The sequence below is a fragment of the Panicum hallii genome, chromosome 5 (assembly GCF_002211085.1).
Source record: "Panicum hallii strain FIL2 chromosome 5, PHallii_v3.1, whole genome shotgun sequence".
Classification (NCBI taxonomy): Eukaryota; Viridiplantae; Streptophyta; class Magnoliopsida; order Poales; family Poaceae; genus Panicum; species Panicum hallii.
The window spans coordinates 26,931,560-26,950,731 of NC_038046.1; the positions used below are offsets into that span (position 1 = coordinate 26,931,560).

The 19,172-nt window shown below is 41.7% G+C and overlaps 1 protein-coding gene across 3 annotated transcripts; it reads left to right on the forward strand.

The window, feature by feature from the left end:
• The first annotated feature begins 859 nt into the window (after positions 1-859).
• Positions 860-17,683, forward strand: LOC112892328 (chaperone protein dnaJ 15). Of its 3 annotated transcripts, none has more exons than XM_025959497.1 (12): positions 860-1,156; positions 1,247-1,392; positions 2,897-3,020; positions 4,374-4,456; positions 4,537-4,648; positions 4,732-4,836; positions 4,946-4,996; positions 15,483-15,572; positions 15,651-15,759; positions 15,836-15,984; positions 16,078-16,131; positions 17,297-17,683. In XM_025959497.1, exons 2-12 carry the CDS (start codon positions 1,262-1,264, stop codon positions 17,513-17,515), a joined length of 1,227 nt encoding a protein of 408 aa, XP_025815282.1. In that variant the 5' UTR covers positions 860-1,156; positions 1,247-1,261; the 3' UTR covers positions 17,516-17,683. The 3 variants fall into 3 exon arrangements, with proteins under 3 accessions (XP_025815282.1, XP_025815283.1, XP_025815284.1); XM_025959498.1 differs by lacking the exon at positions 860-1,156 and adding an exon at positions 3,685-3,790 and having other exon boundaries at positions 1,381-1,392; XM_025959499.1 differs by lacking the exons at positions 860-1,156; positions 1,247-1,392 and adding an exon at positions 3,685-3,902.
• The last annotated feature ends 1,489 nt before the right edge of the window (positions 17,684-19,172 follow it).

Sequence of the window (19,172 nt, forward strand, 5' to 3'; positions counted from 1 at the left end):
CATAATTCCTTTAAAATTGATTCCCTAATTATCTTAATAATTTCGGTATTTTACAAATGTGCTCCCGTTTGTTTCGACTTTTTTTCAAACTCGCTTATTTAAGAAACAAGCTTTTCTACTAAGATGTTGTTGGAAGAATTCGCTGCCTTGATAAGCTAGGTGTTTAATAATTCTAATTATTTTCACTTATTAGGAACACGGGGTTCAAGCCGCTGCACATGTTATTTTTCCGCTTCTGTGCTAAGCAACTTCTGTAGAAAGAGAATAATAAGCAAATTGTTTGGATGGAATTTTCACTTTTTTACCTATAAGCTGCTTAGGGCATTCCTAATCCTTAAGATGGTTTCCATAGCATTAATTATATTGCCACATATATTTTTTTAGCTTACATGGCACTATAATAAATAAGAGAAAGTGGAGAGGGGAAGAAACCAGATCTCATGCGAGATCTAGTGTCAAAACGAGAATTTATGCACTAGACAATGGAAGTGAGGTGTGTCTTTGTAATAAATAGAGAACAAATATGAGATGTTGAGAAGAGAGAGAGTTTAATAGGAATCCGTACCCAGACATTATGGGTTATAAAATATGGTTTTTAAAGGTGGTATTTTTGATGATATGGCAATATAGATACTATCTGTAGACATTATGGGTTGAGATTAGCCTTTAAGCGGAATCAAACGCGACCTATGTGCTTTGCAATTAAATAACCCTCGGAGGTTTGGTTCGCCCAAAAATCACTAGGAGGTTCTGTTGAGGCCGTCCACGGCTCGCACAGGAACAAGATTATGGTTTTTCAGCACAAGTTTTCATCATAAGGAAAACGCCACCCAAAACAAAATCTAAGCTGGACTAAATCTTGGACCCCGGATCGCCGGATCGGCAAAGAAAGAGTTCTTTCAAAAGAGCCCTCGCTTCTCAAAGCTGCGTGCTCACCTCGCCTTCCCCTTCCTCGGAGGAAGAGGAGCACCGAATCCAAGGTCGAGGCGAAGGAAGGCCCAAACAAAATCAGAAAATCGTTCCAAAATTCCCCTTGCAGCAAGTTGCGGCTCGTGCTCTTGCTCCCTCGAGGCGTCTCATCCCCGTTCTGCCCCTGTCGCCGTCTCGCCTACCTTGGGAGGAGGCGGCGAGATCTGCCCGCTCCCGCGCCTGTGAGGTGAGCCATTCCCAACCCCGATCTCATGTCGATATGGGCAGAGGCCGTGCATCTCCGTTTGTGACGGCTTGATGTTCCATCTATTGTTAGGGTTTTTGTTCCGGGATGGCGTCGTCGGGGAAGATGGAGGGGCCATCGGCGCCGGCGGTGCGCCGGGACCCCTACGAGGTGCTCAGCGTGCCCCGGGACTCCTCCGACCAGGAGATCAAGTCCGCCTACCGCAAGCTCGCACTCAAGTCGGTGCCTCCTTTTTTTCCATGCTCTTGTTCGTCTTGCTGTGCTGTGTTGATTTATAACGAGGGAGAGAGGAAAAACAAGATGCTACTCCATTAGTTCAGCAGAATGCGTTATCTGGGTTTGTTTGCACCTTGCAGCAGGGGAAGTCACGTGGCTTGTGTATGCAAATACTATCGGACACTAGATATGTCATATTTGCATATGCTTCACTTTATACTTGAGTCTTGGTATCCGGAAATGGACTCTTGAGCAATGAATGAATGAATGAATTAGCTCCGATTTGGTAATTGTCAACGAAGCGAATCAATATGTCGGCTATAATGTTGGGAAAAATCTATTATCTCATTATTTCAAAAATTTTCCATCCAGCTGTTAGCAATGCTGAAATGAAGATACATCACTCTGGAAATAATACTCATGTGAGGTACTCAAATGATGATAGTGTAGTTCCTCTCTGCTTCTTAATGAGAAAGCAAAGGAAAACATAACAATGGCAATCTTTTCAAGTCAATACAAAGAACTTTCTTCAGGCTTCAGATGTATATATTTCATAGCTTTTAATAATGTATTCTTATTGTGTTGAATAGATTCTATCTATATGTTCCGAAAGACCCCTCCTTCAATAATTTTTGTTTGTTTCAGTTGAAAATGCTGTATCACTTTCAGTAAACGATAATATTATACTTTCTGTCTTCATAAATGATATTCCTGAAAAGTCGCGTGCACTAGTTATGTTTTTCTTAAATCATGTTAGAACCTACAACATGAAAAGAATTGCAAGCAAAAAATGATACCGCTAAGCAAGGCGCCACAAAAATTAGTGCAGATATTTTGTTTACATTCAATGTCCTAAACCTTAGTAACAGCTACTCTTTTGGTATTCAAGCTGTATTGACATTATATGATACTGCCCTTGTAACTGATGTTTTTTTATCAAATTATATGTATACTCGTTTACATTACAGAAAATAGCAATCATCCTACAAACTACATAGTGACTAGAAAAAAAATATAGGTGGCAGCAGGAAAGTAACTTCTATTTTCAGATGACCTTAGAAATTGACTTAGCACTAAAGCCACTCAACCAATCTTTAAGCACATTTCTTTTTTTTTTTTTGGAAAAATGCAAGCACATTTCTTCTAAGTCATGGTTGCTCTCACACTACGTGTATGCGCTCTGTGACCCTTCACATAAGAAAGGAGGGTGGCTCCAGTGAATACTAACGGGATATTGGGAGTGTTCATTCCATGAGAATAGTGTATGTTCTGCATTGCCTAGATTTTTAATGTTACTGCCCTTTTGTGTCAAAATGATTATTCCTTTAGTTATGAGGTATTTCTATGGTACTTTAAAATATCAGATACTGCCATCCCATTGCATCCAGCTTATTGGGAAATTATTTCGGCTGTTTCTGTAGTGTTTGTTATGCCTGCACTCTACAGTGTGGATGAATCCCTACCTTACTTTAGAATGATCATAATAATTCTTATCATTGTTGACAGGTACCATCCTGATAAGAATGCGAGCAACCCAGAAGCATCAGAACTCTTCAAAGAAGTTGCATATTCTTATAGCATCTTGTCGGATCGTGAGAAAAGGAGGCAATATGATACTGCTGGTTTTGAGGTGCTGTTTTATCTTTGTTGAATCTACCGTACCATACTACAATTATTTTGTATTCCCTCCAATGCTTCTGCATTTTCTCACATTTTCGGATCTGTCTGATCAAAATTGCTAGATGCTAAACCCTTTGTTTTTACTGTTGTTTTAACTTAAGTGTGTCAAAATGATTAAACTCTTAACAATGATCTTTTGTTTGTTAGATATACTCCAGCATCTTAGGGTACTGGAACTCTTTAATCATCTTATATATATATATATATATATATATTGAGTTTCAGCCATGTTTTTTTAGGAGAAAAATTCTTTTGTATAAGTTATGACCATCCAGGAGTTCATTGATTATTCTTTATGTAACTGAATTAGTTGTACTCAGCCGCTGAGGCTGTCTTTTAACATGACAAAATGTTAGCGCAGGGCGATGTGGATTTTATCTATTTAGGTGTAATTAAGTTCATAACGAGAAATATTAGCTCCATATGGCAATTGAACTGTGGTCTCTGATAAATCCACCTTTCCTTTATTATGACATTCTATATTTCATTGGAGTTGTTGGAATAGTGTAAGTTGGAAGCAAAGCCTAGCAGATATCGGTCACTGGTTGTCAGGTATAGCTGTTCGTAGCCTAGTCTGGTGAAGAAAGCCCTGCTTCTGTTCTCTAATCTTGTAGATCTCACCAAGGGGAGGACAAGAATGAGGGAAAATTGGGCTACAGAAGAGCACCACAGGTGTTCCATTATGTGCCATTTGGTAGACGGAAAGGAGATGGAGACAAGGTGAGGAGCAACAAATATGAAAGAAAGGGCTGAAGATTAATGGAGCGTGTAGGGAGGAGAGTAAATAGGTAGTGGTTGGGCCATGGGCAGCTATATGTTGTTCACTGTTGGGGTAAGATTTGGGAGTATCTGGTTACTTGAATATCATGTCTTGTCTTAAATGACCTTGTTACTATATTTTTATTTAGTGGGCTAATCTTTGATTGGGAGGTGTCTTACCTTGCCAACAATGGCAAATTGATACTAAGGTGACTTGTACCATTTACCTGAACAATTACCATTTCTGGATAAATTATGCATTGGTAATGATTGCACCATGTTGCTTGGAGACTGAATTTTCTTAAACTAGTAATTCAGGCCATAAGCAGTTTGTAATTAAATTGAAATTATGGCATCTTGATGTAGCACTAGACATGATAATTGACATTGGTTCTTGTTATTTTGATGACATGTAAATTCAATATGTGATGGCATGTAAATTTCATACGTGATTGCTATGTTTCATTTGTTTAACATTGGACTAAATCTCTTGTTGAAAGATCAAGTTATGTATGAGATACTTCTGTTACATTTCTTTTATCAGGCGTTAGAAAATGAAGGAATGGATATGGAGATTGATTTGTCCAATCTTGGAACTGTCAACACAATGTTTGCAGCACTTTTTAGGTAATTGTAGAATCAGGTATAATTATTTCTAGAATTAAAGATCCTTATTTTACTTTTGTAATAAATTTTACCACTTATAGCAAGCTTGGAGTTCCTATCAAGACCACAATATCTCCCACCGTGCTGGAAGAGGCTATGAATGGCACAGTTACAGTGAGGCCACTCCCTGTTGGAACATCAGCTACCGGCAAGGTGAATACTACCATTCTTGTGATAATATTTACAATGTGATTTCTGTTTTATCTTATATATAGTAACATCTTGTTTATTTATAGGTTGATAAGCAATGCGCTCATTTTTTTGGTGTAACAATAAGTGAAGAACAAGCTCATTCTGGAATAGTTGTCAGAGTCACTTCACCTGCACAAAGTAAATTTAAGGTATGAGATTGATTTTCTTTATAAAATTCATTTGCTCTAGAACTAGAGCCTTTCTGTGTTGCTTTCTTTTGTGTCTCCTTCAATTTTCTTATCTATTTAATATATACAGCTTCTTTACTTTGAGCAAGAAGTTAATGGAGGTTATGGACTCGCTTTGCAGGTAATTTCTAATTGTGCTACTGTATTTTTAATATGCTTTGTTAGATTGGTACCAAGTATTTTCAATAGAATGGCATCTTCCATAGGTTATGTAGGTTTAATTCCCATAGATTTACGGCTTTCCTGAATGAATGTTATAGTTACCCATGTATCTCTAACTCTAGAGTTAGCTCTGATGAAAGAAATCTTGAATATAGCTTTTTGGGGAACTGCAATTGCTATCATCATTATCATTACCTTAGTGATTGATATGTTTATATGCATACTTTCTTAAATCTAGGTGGTATAATGTTATGATAACTGTTTTCCGACTGAGACACATGTAATCCTTGATCCAGTTGACTTCATAGTTATTAGGACCAGACCTAACCGGCCAGTCCGACCGGTTGAATTGGGAACTGGAGCCCTCCTTGGTCCATTTGAGCTAAAAGACCACCTTGCAATCGAACCGGGCATATTCCGGTCGAACCGCCGGTTTTCTCTAGAAACCGCCTGGTTTTTGGTATAAGAAACTGGATAAAAGCGTGCTGGATGCCAGCTGACAAGCATCCGAGGTGGGAGGGGGCGGGGGAATGAAGAATAAATGTTAAAAATATGGCATGGGGAAGGTTTGAACCCCCGATGTCCTACTCTGGAACTTAGATCCCTACACCAGAGCACATTGCGAGTTGTGTTACGTATGAAATATAAACCTATTTAGACCATTTTGAACCAGCGGTCTAATCAGTTGGACCAATGAGCCATCGAACTTTGCACTTGAGCGGTTGGATCACCGATCTGGTCCTAATAACTATGGTTGACATAGGGAATTTAGCTAAAGAACAAAAATCAACATTTCCTGACTTGAATGGCAACTAATTTACTGTATAATGGACAATTATTTCACTTTGCTTATGTCTTCATTCATGGACGGGTGGGGTCATATGGATTACTTGTTTCGCTTTTGTTTTAGGGTTTCAAGATCTTTTTTGTTTCATTCCATTTCTATTTCTTATGTGCTGGGTGTAGTGGGTTCTTATGTGCTGGGTGTAGTGGGAAGTATGATAAATGCAATCTTGGAGTCAAAAACAAACGGGAAACATCAAGGAACAGCTAGCACTGGCCCGACACATCCTCCACTATTTGGAAATGGCACAAGACCACCGAGCTCTGTCGGCTGATGAGGATTGGTTAAGATGTAAGTTAAAACAGCACTTACTCTTGCATCACATGAGAGGACGATTGCCAGACTCCGGTCACGAGTGCGCCACCTAAAGGATGGAGATGCAAATACTGCTTTCTTTCACAAGCAGGCAAGTTTCAGATAGCGCAAGAATTTTATTTCAAAATTGGTGGTTGAAGACCAGGTGGTCACGGCCCAACAAGACAAGCATGATGTTCTGTTTGAGTATTTTGATGGGATTTTGGGCATGGCTGTACATCGAGCAACTTCCTTGGATCTGCCAGCTTTTCACCGAGCAGGCCTTGACCTGTCGGTCCTTGATGAGCCATTCACCGAGCAGGAAGCATGGGCCACGATCAGATCTTTACCCGCTGATAGAGCTCCAGGGCTGGATGGCTACACGGGACAATTTTACAAAACCTGCTGGCCGATCATTAAGACAGATTTTGTTGCAGCTATCCTCACACTACAGCAAGGAGATGCTAGGAAACTTGAGCTATTAAACTCAGCATATCTCACTTTGATTCCCAAGAAGGCTGAAGCTCTGGAGGCTAAAGACTACAGACCGATCAGTCTAGTACACAGCTTTGCCAAGTTGGTCACCAAAATGATGGCAAATCGTTTAGCTCCACTGCTGGACAGCATGGTTGCCTCTAATCAAAGTGCTTTCATCAGAGGTCGTTGCATCCATGACAACTTCATGTTGGTCCAACAAACGATCAAAGTACTACACCATCGCAAGATTGCAAGTCTCTTTCTAAAACTTGACATCTCCAGAGCCTTCGATTTGGTCGCTTGGTCTTTCTTGGTGGATACTCTTTCACATTTGGGATTTGGTGCCTCTTGGTGTTCTCTCATTACCAACTTATTAAAATCTGCCTCTACTTAAGTGGTTTTAAATAGTGAACCGGGCGAATTCATTTACCATCAACGGGGGCTGCGGCAAGGCGACCCCTTATTGATGTAGACTAGGGTTCCTAATCTTCCGAAAGGTTCTGATAGCTCTCGATTTGGTGGAGTCGCAACACAATTCGATCCGGCTTCCGAACAACACGTTCTGAATCCCGCAATCGCAGCACAACGTCTCCTCTAGTTGTCGACCGGAGGTGCTCGGTCAACCTCGCCAAGAAGGCTAATCCTTGCCTGCGAATCGAAGAACATAAGCAAGAACAAGGAAGAATGCAACCAATTTGCAGATGAATGATTAAACTCACAAGTTAGGGTCTCACAAACTGATGAACGGCGATACTGTTCGATGACAGATTGAATCTAAGCAAAACCTAAACCCTAATGTGGCAACGGCTACTGAATAAAAAGGAGTTAGGGGCGTGCAAGTCCCCTGGACACAACCCTAATGGACACAACCCTAATGGGCTCCAACACGATACACGGGTAGCGACCCAAAAGATGGTGACGCTGCACCCTGACAGATTCTGTACGTCCACTTTGTTTCGACGATTCCCGTCGACTCAGAAGGAATTTTGAGGTGGGTCCGGTGCCATTGGAAGCCTTATGAAATTTTGGTTCCAACCACATATAGAACGTCCAAATCCGACTCCGTATGTGGCTTGGGCGTCCAATTTAAGGCAGACTGCTCCTGGACTCCGAGGTGGAGTCGAAGTCGACTTGGATTGGGTCTCCAACTTGGCTTGCACTCCCTTGCTGTATCTCCACGCCTCCAAGCCCTTCTACATGCATCTCCTGGTCCTCTTCTTGGTTCCTAATCACAATATAATCATTAGATAGCAATCTATTCTCAAAATCATAAGTTGAAGTGCTTAGGAACGAGCTCACCTCTAAATTCAATTGTCGTGCACGAGCTCTAGTGATTGGACCTTGAATGTCCAGCGGAGGAGTGTTGTGTGCATCCAAATGAGTGATGTCCTCATCATCCTCCTCCTTTTGAATCGGAGTCATCCTCGACTCAAGCGTATCTTCTTCTCCCAAGTAAGGCTTCAGATCTGAAATGTTAAAGGTAGGACTAACCCCGAACTCGGGAGGCAACTCAAGTTTATATGCATTATGATTAATCTTCTCAATTATTTTAAAAGGACCGTCAGCTCTAGGCATCAACTTAGACTTTCTCAAATTTGGAAATCTATCCTTTTTCAGATGCAACCAAACTAAATCACCCGGTTCAAGCTTAACTTCCTTTCTATCTTTACTACCAGCAATTCTATACTTTTCATTCATCTTTTCAATGTTGTGCTTAGTTGTTTCATGCATTTGCAAAATAAAATCAGCACGTTCTTTTGCATCACTATGAATCCTTTCACTAGTAGGCAAAGGCAAAATATCAATAGGAGCACGGGGATTGAAACCATACACTACCTGAAAAGGACTTACCTTGGTTGTAGAATGTATTGCCCGATTGTATGCAAACTCCACATGAGGTAAATATTCTTCCCACATTTTCAAATTCTTCTTCAAAACAGCCCTCAAAACCTCATTTATTAATCGCATGAAAGTACTAGGTGCATTAGTTAAACCGAAAGGCATTACTAACCACTCATACAACCCGAATTTGGTTTTAAAATCTGTTTTCCATTCATCTCCAAGTTTCATTCTAATTTGGTGGTAGCCACTACGCAAGTCAATTTTTGTGAAAATGATAGAGCCACACAACTCATCAAGCATCTAGCCTAGGAATAGGATGACGATACCGAATAGTAATATTATTGATAGCTCTACAATCAACACACATACGCCAAGTACCATCTTTCTTAGGAACCAAAAGAACAGGAACGACATAAAGACTAAGGCTTTCACGTACATACCCGCGGTCCAAAAGGTCTTGGACTTGTCGCTAAATTTCCTTAGTCTCCTCGGGGTTGGTTCTATAAGTAGCACGGTTTGGCAAAGTTGCACCCGGAATCAAATCAATTTGATGCTCAATCCCTCTCATAAGTGGTAGTCCCGGTGGTATCTCAGATGGAAAAATATCCTCATACTCCTGCAAAAGGTTAGTGGCAACAGGAGGTATCGAGTTCGCAATATTATCAAGTGAAAACAAGGTCTGCATGCACACCAAAGCATAGCAAACATCATCTTCAGAAATTTCAGCAAGGTCACATTTTCTGGCAAGAATGACACCACCTTTTAATTTAATTTCTTTGCCCTTTTTAGGTGGGTAAAGAGAGTTAGCAACTTGCTGATTTTCAGAATTAGTATCATTCAAACTAGCAGCTCGTTCTTTATCAGCTTGTACAATTTCAGCAGGGGTCAAAGGTAACAAAGTAATTTTTTTTCCTTTATGCATAAAGTATATGTATTACTTCGACCATGGTGTGTAGCATCATTATCAAATTCCCAAGGACGACCCAATAAAATTGAACAAGCTTCCATAGGTACCACATCACAATCAACAGAACTAGCATAGGAACCAATGGAAAATGAAACTCTGCAAGTATGTATTACCTTAGCTTTTCCAGCATCATTAAACCACATAAGATGGCATGGATGGGGGTGGGGGCGTGTGGTCAAGCCTAACTTCTTGACCAAATCTGAACTCACCAAATTATTGCAGCTACCTCCATCAATGATGACACGTGCTCGTCGATTGTTGATGACGAAGAAAGTCTGGAATAAATTATGGCGTTGAAGCTTCTCTGGTTGTTGTAACTGCGTGCTGAGTACTCGGTGCACGATGATGCTCCTAAAAGCCGCTGTGTCCTCGCTACCAAGGACATCGCTGTCCTCCGCAGTAGCATCTTCTGCTGCGTCATCTTCCATGTCGGAGGTGCTGATGTACCCATCGTCTGTAGCCATGTATACCCGCTGACTTGGGCAATCCTTCCGCACATGGCCAAAACCAAGGTAACGGTGGCACTGAATTCCGATCGTGCGTCCTGTAGAAGCCACAGAGGATGCACCTGCTCGAACCTGGAAAGACTTTTTATCTGAATCCGAAGGTTTAGGCGGTGCAGCAACTCCGGCATCTGCTGGTCGCTTGCTCGTTGGAGGAGGCGCTCGAAAGGAGGAGGGTCTGGTCAGCCCGGATGATGGTGTCGAACGCGGAGCGTATGTGGTGCCAACCTTGCTCGTGCCCTGCAAAGCACGTCCCTGCAGCTCCTTTTCTGCAAACATAGCCAACTGAAACAACTGGTTGACGGTGTTGAACTCCTTATAATCCACTATGTCCTGAATATCGCGCCGCAAACCTGAGTAAAAACGACAAATAAAATCCTCAGTTCCCTCTACTATGCCGCAACGCATCAAACCCTTTTGAAGCTCACCATAATAGTTCTGTACAGACTTATCTCCCTGTTCTAAGCGCATCAAACTCTTACACAGATCCCTATGATAAGAAGGGGGAATAAATCTATCTCGCATAGCAACCTTAAGTTCTGCCCATGTAGTAGGTGCAAGCCCCGCTGAAGTTAAACCAGTCCACCAAATGATAGCAAAATCCTTAAATTCACTAGTGGCTTGCCGAATTCTATGTTGTTCAGGTACAAGATGGGCACTAAATTTCTGCTCGACAGTCATCTCCCAATCAAGATATCCCTCAGCATCATAATGTCCAGAAAATGAAGGTATACTGAATTTAATCTTAGCATAAGGGTCATCGGGAGCACGGTTATGATACCACCCATACCTATGGTGTTGGTGCGTAGACGACGTTGAAGTCGCGGCTCTCTGGTGGCTGCTCATCTGTTTTACCATGGACATCATAGACCACGTCCTCATCTTCATTGGGTGGGGGACGAGTTTCCAACGCAACCACCCTGTCGGTTAGAGTGGATATCCGTTTATCCAAGCGCTCAATGGATTCATGGAGCCTGAGGTCCTTGATGGCGGCGGTGATTGCCTGGGTGATAGTGTTTGTCATCACCTGCTGCCCCTGCTCGATGGCCTCACGTAGTTGATCTTGGCTCACACACTCGTGGAAAGTCTCTGGGGGTGCCACTTCCATCGTCACCTGCCATTGTAGACACAAGAACAAGAACAAACAGTGAAGGTTATCCCTAATAATCTACTACGCAGGGACAGTGGTGCCTCTCAATCAACACCGCAATAGGAAACCAAGCTCTTACGAGGATCTTACCAGCAAGGCAAAGGATACCTGGGAGGCGTGCTCTGCGATTGCAGCAGCAACAACAACAACAACAACTTAGCCTTTTGTCCCAAGCAAGTTGGGGTAGGCTAGAGATGAAACCCACAGAAAACAAGAATAAGAAACACAAAAAGGGCACAAACTCAAGGAAGAGTTAGGGGTTAAATAAAAAGTAACAAAGGTCACGGTTCAGGTACGTTAATTGCTAATCTCCAAGCGCTCCTATCCATAGCTAATTCCTTAGCGATATTCCACTCCTTAAGGTCTCTCTTAACCGTCTCGTCCCAAGTTAGTCTAGATCTACCTCTACCTCTCTTTACATTATCGTAAACCTGCTGTCCAGAAGTTGTATGTGGAGCTATACGAAGGCCAAATATGTGAGTGGAACACAATTCAATAACAGATAGTAATGCTGAATAAATGTCCAAAGCTACTAGTCCTTAATTGCTTGTCTACTCGTGTCCTTAGAACAGTATCGTCAACAAGAAAGGCACAAGGATGAATATGATGAACAGCAATGACAAGCAACAAGTATCCAGCAACACTATGAGAAACAACAGGTGAAAGCCTCCTGTTTTGTCGTGTAGCACTAGTAGGAATCAAATTTTTGTTTTTTGATATTTTTTCTCAACCAGTGGCACGAGAATAGGAACAGCACCAAGGATCAGCTCAAACCGATGAAAGATGTGATCGGTAGAAATTCGCGAGCGTTTGGAAAAACTGGTGTTGGAACTCCGGAGCTCGAATCAAGTGCCTTCCTGATTTTTTTAATTTTTTTGAGATCGCCGAACCCGGCGTAGCGGGGGAATCGTATGTGCAATTTTTCGAGAGCTTTCCGAAAAAAAATTCACCTCAATCGGAGTTCCGAGTGAAAAGTTATGCCCGTTTTAAGGAGGACCCTCCGAATTAGGTTTTGCTGGTGGTTGAATCGGAATCGGATGCGAATTGGGTGGGGAAACAAATGTGGAAATGATGGCAGCGGAAAAGGGAAACACAACCGAACTAAAACACGAACTAAACCAGCAACAAAGACACGAACTAGGACACAAACTCAACACTACGGACTCTAAAATAGAATTATGCAAACGGCTAAACACGGTCTTAGGAAGGACATAAATTTTTTTTGGCTTTTCTGTGGACTCTAGAACGAAGGCAAAATAAATCTAACAAGGGTAAGATGAACCTGATGGTAAACCTGTCTCTGGATACCACTTGATGTAGACTAGGGTTCCCAATCTTCTGAAAGGTTCTGATAGCTCTCAATTTGGTGGAGTCGCTACACAATTCGATCCGGCTTCCGGACAACACGTTCTGAATCCCGCAATCGCAGCACAACGTCTCCTCTGGTTATCGACCGGCGGTGCTCGGTCGACCTCGCCAAGAAGGCTAATCCTTGCCTTCGAATCGTAGAACACAAGTAAGAACAAGGAAGAATGCAACCAATTTGCAGATAAATGATTAAACTCACAAGTTGGGGTCTCACAAACCGATGAACGGCGACACTGTTCGATGACAGATTGAATCTAAGCAAAATCCAAACCCTAAAGTGGCGACGGCTACTGAAGAAAAAGGAGTTAGGGGCATGCAAGTCCCCTGGATGCAACCCTAACGGGCTCCAACACGATACACGGGCCAGCGGCCCAAAAGATGGTGATGCTACATCCTCACAGATTCTGGACGTCCACTTGTTTCGACGATTCTCACCGACTCAGAAGGAATTTTGAGGTGGGTCCAGTGCCATTGGAAGCCTTATGAAATTCTGGTTCCAACCATATATAGAACGTCCAAATCCGACTCCGTATGAGGCCTGGGCGTCCAATTTAAGGTAGACTGCTCCTAGACTCCGAGGTGGACTCGAAGTCGACTGGATTGGGTCTCCAACTTGGCTTGCACTCCCTTGCTGTACCTCCACGCCTCCAAACCCTTCTACATGCATCTCCTGGTCCTCTCCTTGGTTCCTAATCATAATATAATCATTAGGTAGCAATCTATTCTCAAAATCATAAGTTGAAGTGCTTAGGAACGAGTTCACCTCTTAAATTCAATTGTCGTGCATGAGGTCTAGTGATTGGATCTTGAATGTCCAGCAGAGGAGTGTTGTGTGCATCCAAATGAGTGATGTTCTCATCACTAATCCCCCATGCCTTTTATTTTGGTGATGGATGTTCTTAACAGCTTATTTGCCAAAGCTGAATTGGAAGGTCTGCTGCGACCTCTTCATTCCACTGGTTGGCGCCTCTCGCTTTATGCTGATGATGTGGCCCTTTTTATCGGACCTGAGTATGATGATCTGCAGTTAACCAAATCACTGCTACAGATTTTTGGGGAAGCCTCTGGCCTGCAAACTAATCTACAAAAGAGTTGTGTCATTCCGATTCAGTGTGAGGCTGATTATATTGAGGTGGTCAACAACACGTTGAGCTGCAATGTCTTCTTTCCCTTCCATATACCTAGGCCTAAGCTACCAGGATGGAAAGCTTCTCTTATGAGCCTAGCTGGTCAGGCCGTGCTAGTATGTTTTGTGCTTCACTGCAATTCCAATTTACCTGCTGGTTGCTCTCAAAGTCCCTAAATGGTTTATCCGAGCAATTGATAAAATCAGAAGAGGCTTTTTGTGGAAAGGGAGAAAAGAGAGAAATGGTGGCTGCTGCTTGGTGGCTTGGGAGAAAGTTATGCGACCACTTGAGTTGGGTGGGCTGGGCATTATCAACCTAGAAACCATGGGGTGGGCACTTTAGATGCAATGGCTTTGGATTGAGAAAACCAAACCGGATCACCCTTGGGCTGGTCTAGAAATCCCTGTGCATCCCCACTCCTCGGCTATGTTTGCCATCTCAGTTGTGACCACCATTGACAATGGAGAAGGCACTCCTTTTTGGTCGGACCGCTGGTTACATGGTCACAGCTTGGAGTAGCTGGCCCCAAATGTTCTTAAATGTGTCCCCAGTAGATTTTGGAAGACATGAACAGTGGCTGCAGCTCTCTATAAACTGACTTGGGTTTCTGATATAAAAGGAGCTCTGGGCTGGCATGGTCTCGCAGAGTACCTAGAACTATGGGACGCTCTCTCAGGTTTGGTTCTTAGCCCAACAGAGGATCTGCACCATTGGAAGCCTGATTCGTCAGGCATATTCTCCACAAAATCTGCCTATCGTGCCTTCATTGATTCCATCACTTTCGAACCTTGGAAACATCTCTGGAAGTCTTGGGCTCCGGGGAAATGCAAACCTTTTATTTGGTTGCAATCGTTGGGCCGACCGATTGGAGAAACGAGGTCTTCCTCATCCCGATCAGTATCCCCTCTGCGACTAGGAGGATGAGACAATTCAGCACATCCTCACTACATGTGTCTTTGCCCGGCAATTTTGGTTTCAAATTCTACAACCTTTGAACCTGGGCAATCTGGTCCCTAACCGGAGGTCGACTTCATTCGCTGATTGGTGGAAAAGGTCCTGGAGGAGGGCACCGAAACAACATAAAAAGGGTTTCAATACTCTAGATATACTTGGAGCATGGAAGAACCGAAATAGTTGCATTTTTTATGGATCTGCTCCTACCCTCCAAGGTGCCCTGCAGGCTTTTCAGGATGAAGCATAACTTTGGCGGTCTGCAGGAGCAAAAGGGCTTGCTGCCCTGGGCCTAGGCCGTTTAGGACAGTAGTGCCAATGGTGTGCACTGGCAGTGGTCTGGTCCTTACGTTTTATCTTTTCTGTAACAGCCCTTTTTGTGTTTTTCTGCTCCACCCTCACTCTGGTCCAAGGTGAGGTGTGCTTTTTTTTTGTAATTGGACCATTTCTTCTTCTTAATACAAAGATACTTAGCTCTTCTGCGTATTCGAGAAAAAAAAAGGAAGTGTGATAAAAGAAATTACTTGCTTAGTGAGGTAGGTGAAGGCTGGTTTTGGCCTTCTGGGAGATCTTTTCATTGTATATTGTAGTCCCTCTGGTTTTTTAAAATATTGCAATAGGACAAACTTCTTAAGTTGTGCTAACATCGTATATTTAAAACTGGAGGGAGTACATTGTTTCTACTGGAAGTGATCATAAGGAAACGTGTTTTCAAGTGCTGGTCCTAATTTTGCATTGGTATTCCTAAGATCATGGTATGGTTATGTAGTACGAATGGATAATGAATAACTGATATTTTCTCAATTAGTCTCCTTTATATTTTCTGTGTATGCTCATGGTACATTTCAGATAAGAATTTAGAGAAGACATGCATTCAGAGTTCTATTTTAATATTATCTTCAGTTTTCCCTTTGACCTTCAGGAAGATAGTCAGAAGACTGGCAAGGTGACATCTGCAGGCATGTATTTCTTGCATTTCCAGGTGTACCGTATGGACTCAACAGTGAATGCAGTAAGTAACTCTATGGTCTGTTATTAGTTGTTCTGTGTATTGTAACTGATTTTGAGAATTTGTTTCTTACAACTGCAGTTGGCAATGGCCAAAGATCCTGAGGCCGCCTTCTTTAAAAGATTGGAAGGTCTCCAACCCTGTGAAGTGTCGGCTCTCAAACCTGGAACTCATATATTTGCTGTATATGGTCTGCATTCTTGCCGTCTCCCTTTGTATCGTGATGCCATTTCTTTGCACTGAGCCATCCTAATTGATTTGTCTAGGTGATAATTTTTTCAAGCCAGCAAGCTATATGATTGAAGCAATGTGTGCAAAAAGTTATGAAGAGACAACAGAGAGGCTGAAGGAAATAGAATCCAAAATTCTAGCGAAGAGAAATGATCTGCGTCAATTTGAAACTGAGTACAGAAAGGTCAGTAACTATGTTTTCATTTTGCTATTAATCATTCTTTTTGGTTTGTTTATCCGTTTGAATAATGATCTAACTGAATAATATGGCTTCCAGGCTTTGGCACGATTTCAAGAAGTCACCAACAGATATACGCAAGAGAGAGAAGCGGTATGCATATAACACCCTCACCCCCTCTCCTCCTCTCTTGTACATATGTTCTATCTCAAAATGATGACATTGTGATGAGTTGATGACAACTAGACAAGTAAGATATAGGGGTAAATGTAGCGAGTGGCTATGCATGGGTATAGCTTAGGGGTCCGAGTGATAAGCTATACGGGTATATCACACTAAAACATAGGTAAGCCGAGAGTACAGATAGGTACGGTAAATATAGCTGCTTCTAAGGTTCAAACTTTCCTTGATGTGTTTAGCCACCTCCTTAAGGCATAACAACTTATTGTGCATAGAAACTCAGAAATAATATCCCCTTTTCCTTGCTGTGACTGTTTTATGGATAGTATCCTACACTTTCTGTTAACTGGTTGAAACTTGTGTAAAGATAATTCTTGTAGGTATTATGCTATTTAACTCTGATAAAAATTGTGAAACTTATTGTTCTTTATGAGATCAATGGTGTAGAATAGTCTCTGTGTCAGCTACTTGTAATCACGTTTTAAACAATGTATAGGGATAGTTACAGCTACATTTCTGTTAGACAACGTGTCTGATTGAAATGACTTTACTGGATGCAGTAACATGTTGACTAATAAATTCATAGTAAAGGCATGTGTCATTGCATTAATATTATTCTTATTGTAGCTAACTCTTTCGAAGGAACATCATTCTATAAAGAAGTGTATAGCCTGTATGTTTTCGACAATCATGTGTTTTCCTTTCCTTTTGGATATTCTTTTCATGCGTGCTGTTTTTGTGATTTGGATGTGTGCAAGAAAACTGTGATTGCATTATGTGCACTTTTGTCATTCTCATTGTTGCTGGACCTGGCCTCATGCTGTGTTCAAATCCGGCCACTTATTCACAGGAGTTAAAATGAGGCTTGCATGGTCAATGATGCATGCTTGCACATGACTGAATAGGATCACATGAATTTCTAAATACTAATTATTGAGAGTTAATTTTGTTAAATCTTATTAGAGGTGTGCCTTGAACACGTATATGTGTAATACCCTGAATAGGATACACCTTGAACAAGAAGGCTGTCTGACTGTCATTTATATGAGCGTTTGCCATAACCGGCAAATTATGCTCTGTCTGGTCTTTAATCTGAAGAATTGTTTGAAAATGTGCTAAAGAGTTGCACTATCTGCAGGTTGATGATATGCTGAGAGAGAGGGATAATATCCATTGCTCATTCACAACTGAACGAACTTTGGTAAACCCTGTTGGCGCTGGTTGTAGCAGTAGTAGGTATACCACAGAGCATAGCATCCCTGAGAGCCCTGAGAATGGTAGTGTAGATGGCAGAGACAAATCTGGCAAAAAGAAGTGGTTTAATCTAAACCTTAATAGATCTGACAAGAAAGCCTGAAGTGTCTTGCCGGAAATGGCATGTTTTCACTTTGTTGTACATTTCAGAACCCTATTGTATTCATGCCTTATGAGCTGTTTGGTTGCCAATTCTTTGGGAGTTTTGTAGCATATAGGAGTTTTGGTACAGCATTTTAATGCCATGTATTATCATCTTTAAATTCCTCCATTGTCCCATGTCTCCCGGTTCTTCTGCAAAGTTGTATTGGTGATGGATGTCCAAATCTGTGTATACGCCTGCCAAGTTAGTGGTAGCTACCTCTTCCAGCATTTATCTTTGTCAAATCCTACAACTTTATAACTGCGTCAGTAATCAACTAAATATAAAGTCTGGAGTAAAGTTATCTGGAAAAGAAACTGCTGTAGAACAAGCTGCCACTGCTTTTGCTCTGGTGTTTCTCATTTCAATGACTGCAGTAGGTGTGCATGTCTCTCTGTCTCAAGCTGTCAGCAGCGCCATCGATCGAACATGTTCCAGACTTTCTGTTCTGGCAGTCCGCGGCAGTAGGGTGTAAATGTTACCTATTTTCTGGCCGACCGATCGCTCGGAGAGAGCCAGATAGTTATTCACAGGTATTTTCGTAAGTCAGATAGGATTCGAATGTAATAATCGCAGCATTGTTTGGTCGATTGAATTTTCCGACTACAATCGAACAGAGCCATTCAGAGCCATAGTGGACGAATTTATAGCTTTGTTGCATGTTGGATTTGAATATAAGAAGCGCAATATCCCAGCTATCCTATCGGATAATACAGTTCCTTCGGATATACTCCGTCCGTTCCAAGATGATGCAGGTCATTTTGATTTTTTTAGATTGATAGTATTTGCTACGTAGAGATATAATCTATGCTTAGGTGCATAATAAAATCTATAAATCTAGAAAAATCAAAACAATCTATATTTGGATCGGATACTTTCGTACAGAGAGTGAGTGAAGCACAGTATTTTCCGTAAAGTATTTACAAGTTCAAGTAAGGAGTTATATTTAAATTCTAACTTCACTGAAATATTTAAATTTAAATTAAATCTAAAAAATAATACAAGGCAATGTAACTTGGTTCAATCCGTCGGACCGCTGGTTTTAATTCTATATATACATTGACATGTCTAATCAAACACAACCACAATTTTGATCCAGTGGTTAAGATGCTGCCTCCCAATCTTGAATTCTTGAATTTGACCCCCACCCTGCCCCAACTTTAGCCTCATTTTTCACGATTTTATCTCGTGCCCAATGTGCCCGCTTTGCGTTTTCTCCTGTCTGCATGCACCATGTTCAGTTCCCACCGTATTTTAGGGTTGAAAAAAAGAACAAAAACCATCTGGATGACTTAAAAAACCATTCGTTCGCTGGTTTGATTGCATGTAAGATCTTTTATCCAGCAAACTGAGCGCTCAGTTGATAAGATTCCTTGTGGTGAAATATGCCCATCCAGATTTGAATCCTCGGCCACAAAGTTAAGCTGGTGCTCAATTCGCGAGTTAGGTAACCCTAACTCTAATACAAAGACTATTTCGATAAAAAGATGTTGCTTCACGTGCTGTGATCACTCTACAAGGAAAAGTATCCAGAAATTCTCCCCCCGCCCTACTCCCCGACCCAGAGTAGCTAAGTGCCGAAGTAAAATCAACGGTTGTTCATACATGAACTTTTCTG